This window comes from Triticum urartu, chromosome 2A, assembly GCF_056163025.1.
Source record: "Triticum urartu cultivar PI428250 chromosome 2A, HENAU_Tu73, whole genome shotgun sequence".
Classification (NCBI taxonomy): Eukaryota; Viridiplantae; Streptophyta; class Magnoliopsida; order Poales; family Poaceae; genus Triticum; species Triticum urartu.
The window spans coordinates 141,868,769-141,874,768 of record NC_141874.1 but is presented as its reverse complement, the minus strand read 5'-3'; the positions used below and the strand labels follow the sequence as shown (position 1 = coordinate 141,874,768).

At 48.8% G+C, this 6,000-nt stretch overlaps 1 protein-coding gene across 1 annotated transcript; it reads left to right on the top strand.

Annotated features, from left to right (window-relative positions):
* Nucleotides 1-1,815: 1,815 nt before the first annotated feature.
* On the top strand, nucleotides 1,816-5,944 carry LOC125536256 (putative methylesterase 11, chloroplastic). The gene is made up of 5 exons (XM_048699449.2): nucleotides 1,816-2,274; nucleotides 3,902-4,138; nucleotides 4,844-4,987; nucleotides 5,120-5,251; nucleotides 5,340-5,944. The coding sequence occupies exons 1-5, from the start codon at nucleotides 1,960-1,962 to the stop codon at nucleotides 5,625-5,627; spliced, it is 1,116 nt and encodes a 371-aa protein (XP_048555406.1). The 5' UTR covers nucleotides 1,816-1,959; the 3' UTR covers nucleotides 5,628-5,944.
* Nucleotides 5,945-6,000: the final 56 nt, after the last annotated feature.

Genomic DNA, 6,000 nt, shown 5'->3' with positions numbered 1-6,000 from the left:
CGCCACTTCGCGAAGGAAGGAGGAAATACAGTGGAGTAACAGAAAGCTACACTGGGTTGCGCTGTCTGAAACACACTTGAGCAGAGCCGTGTCGATCGTCAATTCCGTCATGAAGCACAACGGCGCTGCTTGATTCTTGCACCATGGGTCTTTCTTTTTTCCTCCACAATTCGGCACCATGTTCTCGTGCAGCAACGCAGATAGAGATCGTAGTACCAGCAGAGTGGCAGTACTACTTGCATCGTTGGTCCACACGGCTCCATCCGTTTCTGAATTTCTAAAGTACCACCACAGTGCTGCTGTGCTGACCACGGAGCGGCGTCCGATCCGAGCATGATTTTCTTGCGGATCAGCCTGGTCAACGGCACACGTTGCTTCCTCTCTCTCTCTCTCTCTCTCTCTCTCTCTCTCTCTCTCTCTATGCAGAATCCTCTTACTACTAATACTACTAGTAATCGATCGCGACGTTGGCGGGGTGGAGATGATTTGTGTTTGACTGGGGGCGCACGCAGGTCTTGAATTGAACCCAACAACCAGTCGCTGGCTCAGCTTATTCCTTGCCCTCGTAGAGAGAGAGAGAGAGCTAGCGAGTCGTTGTGTCGTCGCCATGATGGCTCGAGCGTGTGCGTACGCGCCGAGGCCATCTGGCATATATCCGTGAGAAACGAGCGAGCGGGATATTGATCTTCTTTCTTTTCCTATATATAGAGGAATATATAAGCCAAGATCCGTTCAGCTGCCACTATTTATATTTGGGCGTGCGCGTGGCATGTGGTGGACACGTACTACGCGCCCACCACATACTACTACTTGGAGCTACGTCGCCCCGAACGTTACTTGGAAGTCAACCCACCTGGCCCGGGTCAATTCCTTCCTTCATCGTCACACCGCGCTGTTTTCCTTGGACCCGTTCAGCCGTCTGCATGCGCCGCCGCCCGATCTGTTCCGTTCCGTGGGGTCGCCGTCAAACCACGGAACGGTCGCCCCAGCAAGGAACGTGAAACGGAGAGTTCGTTCCAAAAGAGGGGGCCGTCGCCCGTCGTAAAAAAAAAAAGAAGACGCAAATTTCCTCTCGCACCGTCGCACGTCGCTGATCCGAACGGGCCCCTGACCCATCACCGGCCGGCCGGTGCCGATCTGCTCCATCGCTCCTACGAGTAGTACCTGCTGGTATCTGCTAGGTCACGTCGCTTTCAGCATTTCACGTTGGCTACGAGGTCGCGCGAGCGCACCAACGCAGAGGCACGCTTGTACTGCACCCGATAAAATAAACGTAACGCATCTGTTTACTCCAGTGGTAGTACAGTCATTTGCAGCCACAGCCCACAGCCACTGTAAAATACTAGTGTACGGAGAGTATGTTTCGACGGCAACAGTGATCCCTCCGGTGCTTCCTGCTGACACCGACTGCCCAGCATCGTGCAGTAGTAGCAGCGGGCGTTCCATCCTTGGGCATTCAATTTCAAGTCTCCGAGTTTGCTCCATCGAAAGAGGACGTGACTGCGTATGGAAAAGGAACGAGCCGTGACCTCTGCCATACATATTGTAGTTTTTTCCCATTGTGACAGGGACGGTAGATGACATACGGTCCTTTGGAGATCGCATCGCCTTGGCAACAGTAGTAGTAATCTTTCTTCTTCTTTCGTGGTGTTTTGTCAGCCCTGTTTGCTGACCAAACACGCAGCATTTCCGGTGCCGTCGTGTCAAATGAAGGCAGCAGCACCACCTCTGATGATCCCCCAACAACCAACCACTGGGGCACGAATTTCGCCGGAGCGGAGGCCCCTGTCCGCAAAAACGGCGGTACCACCGCAAGTATAAATTTTCGTACTCCTTTCCAGCCGTTTCTTTCTGCCGCGCCCCCCCTCCCCTCTGCTCTGCTTCGTCTTCCTCTTTCCCCTTCCTCGCCCCACGATCGCCGCCGGTTCTCGGAATCGGAGCGGGCGGGAGGAGGGTCCGATGGGCGCTCTGATGTCCTGCATGTCCGGCACGCCCCCCTCCGACTCCCCGCCGCAGGCCAAGCGGCGCTCCTCCGCGTCCTCCCGCCGCGGCGGCGGCGGCGCCAAGGCCGCGGAGATCGACGAGCAGGCGCTGGCCGCCGCCGCGGCGCTCGTGCTCGGGCAGCGCGGAGGGGGAGGCGCGTTTGACCGGTCCGCGTCGGTGCGGTACGCCGCGAAGCGGCAGCAGCAGGGCCCGCCGCTGCCCAGGAGCTCCAGCACGCGCCCGCGCTCCCTCGCCGACCCCGAGCTCCAGCCGCAGCAGCTCCTCGCCAAGGTATCGACCCCGTCCTCTTCCTCCTCCTTCCTTCGTTCCTCGCTTGCTTCGCTTCTCCCGGTCGCATTGCTTAGTTAGTTGGTCCGCGTGCCGCCGCGTGAAATTTTGACGCTGCTCCATGTTGACTTTTCCTTCACTCGCCGGGAACTCCGGATTTCTGGTGGTTATCGGTCGGTTTTCTCGTCGGCCACCGAGGCTCCGTGAGTGCCGCCTACAGTAGTTTCTACGTAGTTTCCGGCGCCGTCTCCGCCTCTCCGGTCTCCCCCTGTTTCCATGGTGGAATTTGATCCATTCCCATGCTTTGTCCGGCTTGCCGAAACGATGCCCGATTTTTAGGCCGGGGTAATCGTCCTTTTCGAAGAAAAAAATGCTTACTTCAATTCTATGTTGCTCTGTCCTCAAAATTCATCTGTTTTTGTCGAACCTGTCCTGATTCTATAATGCCCTTCAATAGTTCGATTTGTTCCCGTGCTTACTGCGATTAGCGATGTGAGAATTGCCAAGTAGACTTGCAGTACTTACATTTTGCAGGCGTCCTCTGAATCTCTGATCCATCTGTGTCGCTGGTTAGTGAGGCTATAACATGGGGGTCCCGTATGCCATAGGCTAGTCGAAACGTGGAAAACCTACAGCTCCAGGGGCCTCTGTCCATTCATCTCTCCGTGATTGCACAATGCGATCCATATGGCAAGCTACCGAGCATTGATTTAGTAAAAGTCCAGAGCGTATTTGGAAACCACGGACGTCTGGGTGATGGGTGGCGGTTGTTGTTGGTACATATTGGCATGATTCAGAATTCAGACGCCATTACATTGATTGTTTCTTGTACTAGCCTCCTAGGACAATGATATTGTCGCATGTCTTCATTTATTCTGGAGAAGGGACGAGGAGGGTACCTTCCACTTGTCCCATGGATCCTAGTTCCTGATATTCTTTACTTCGAAAAATTGTTTCAGTCACGGTGAATCTGTGTTGCCTAATTTTTGTCGAAATCAAATGTTTGTTGCTGTCACCTAGTCTGTCTTGGCCGTTACTGGAAATGGCTGCCGGCGGCAACTTGGCTTATATACCTGCCAACATGGCTATCAACTAGTGGCGTGCTGACTGTTTACCAAGAAGAAGCTGCCGGCCGTCAGCAGGGAGGTTTTGGTTGATTGTGTAGTTCGTGTCTGACATTTTCAATGCCACTGGTCAGTTGATGGATGTATATATGATACTGAATTAGCACGCCATTTGGCAGTTAATTGGTGTTTTTGTTTTCGAATCGCTGGCAAACAAACATTTCTACAGTTACAACTATGAAAAACGCAAATACCTTTGACACTTTGTCTAGTGCCTAACTGCCTATGCTCCTGAATTCCTAGTGAACTTCAAGGGATTTATTGCATGTTCTTGCTTAGTAATGCAGATGTTTCAGAGTTGTTTTAAGATTCTCAGTGATTTATTCTTTGACTCTAATATATGTTATCTGTATGTATGTAAGATGTGGATCTACCATGCAGAGGCAGGAAGCAATAAAGCTCTTCCATTATCTAAACAAAAAAGATGTTTTAGTGTTGTTTCTATATGTAACTGCGGTCATTGCATTCATATAACCATCTTAACCAATGTGCTGTTTTTTAAACAGGAGTTGAACACTAAAGATTTGGAAACCAACATAATTGTTCTTGTTCACGGAGGTGGGTTTGGTGCTTGGTGTTGGTACAAGACCATGTCACTTCTTGAAGATAGTGGGTTCAAAGTCAATGCTATTGACTTAACAGGCTCCGGGATTAATTCTTCTGATACAAACAAGATTAGCAGTCTTTCAGAGTATGCTGAGCCACTTACCTCTTACCTTAAGGGTCTAGGTGATGCTGAAAAGGTTTGCTCTCTTTTGATATTCTAACCATAATATGTTTGACATATTTAGCAAAATTTACTTCAGTTTGGAATATTATTAGGCTAATCATTTGACTATCATGGATGATAATATTAGAAGATATTAAGTATTAAGATATACGCTGTTAGCCTAAGGTAACCCCTAACCGTTCGAGATAGCAACATGTATGTGAAAGAAAAAACATAAGCACAGAACGTTCTCAGTGTTTTGGAATCAATTTATGAAAGATGGAATCTGAGCTTACGGTTTGAAGTCTGGGCGTCAGTATTACTTGAACAAAAATCTTACACAATGAATGTTCTCCAGATAGTCTCCTAGAGTACCCGTGTCCGTGTCGTGCGATCGGCTCGCCGGCCCAGCGGGATCTCATGAAAATGGCCATGCTTGCTGCCGTACTGCTCGTACTTGAATAGTTTTGAGTAGCTAGGTAACATGCCATTAATGTATGTGCAATTTATTTATCAAAGGCATGCCACTTTACTCGCTGATGCATCAGATTCAATTTCACATTTTCTCAGTATTGTTGGAATTTTTGTGGCGCTGGTTCTGATATTTCAGCATCACATAATTTATTCCATGAGATTTTTTCCTTTGAGACTGGTCCCTATTTGTGATATTTCTTGCTGTGCACAGCATCTTGTTCACCTAAGCAAATATACATCATTGATAGTTCTTGTTATTACACAGGTTATCTTGGTTGGACATGATTTTGGGGGTGCTTGCATATCCCATGCGATGGAGATGTTTCCATCGAAAGTTGCCAAGGCTGTTTTCCTGTGTGCAACAATGCTGACAAATGGACATAGTGCTCTTGATATCTTCCAACAACAGGTTTGACCCCAATGACAGCATAATTACAATTAAAAAACTGAAAAAATAATCTTCAATGTTGTCTAGCATTCAAGTTAGTATATCTTCAAAGATTCTGCCTGATGCCAGACAATTGTGCTCCCATTGCTTCAGATGGATACAAATGGTATGCTCCAAAAGGCACAGGAATTAGTATACTCCAATGGCAAGGACCGGCCTCCCACCGCTATCAACATCGACAGGGCTTCAGTAAGAGATCTGTTATTCAACCAAAGTCCTGCCAAGGTATATTGTCAGACAATCATGTCCAACCATATCACTGAATCCTAGTTTCGAAATTAACATTTCACACCCACTCCATTTGTCTCTGTAGGATGTATCATTGGCTTCAGTGTCCATGAGACCCATCCCCTTTGCCCCGGTAATGGAGAAACTCACGTTAACAGAAGGGAACTACGGGTCGGTGCGGCGATTCTTTGTCGAGACAACGGAGGACAACGCGATACCTCTTTCCCTGCAGCAGAGCATGTGTGTGACTAACCCGCCGGAGAAGGTCCTGCGGCTGAAAGGTTCAGACCACGCCCCTTTCTTCTCGAGGCCGCAAGCGTTGCACAAAACGCTGGTAGAGATAGCGACCCTGCCGCGAGCACAGGCATCATGAGAGCTTGTTCTCTGTCAGATTATTTTTTCAGCCGGCGAGATCGCCATGATTGTTCGCATGACTGCTGCTGTATATTTTGGGATGAGAGTAAGCTGGAGGTAAAATGCAGTAAAAATAGGCGTTGTACAAAACGTTTGGAAGCCGTTGCTCAGGGATGTAAGCAGCAGAGCAGGAGCTCTGGATTTCACCCTTGTCTCAACGATTACACCTTTCCTGTCTGCAATGACATGTTCATCATGGTGGTTAACTTAATACACGTGTGACTGTGTAATTGTACTGCAGCCAATATGAGGAAAAATAGAGGAAAATAATACTAACTGGTTTTTATTTTGTCTGTCGATGCGAATTATGGTCCGGTTACCCTCACGGAAAT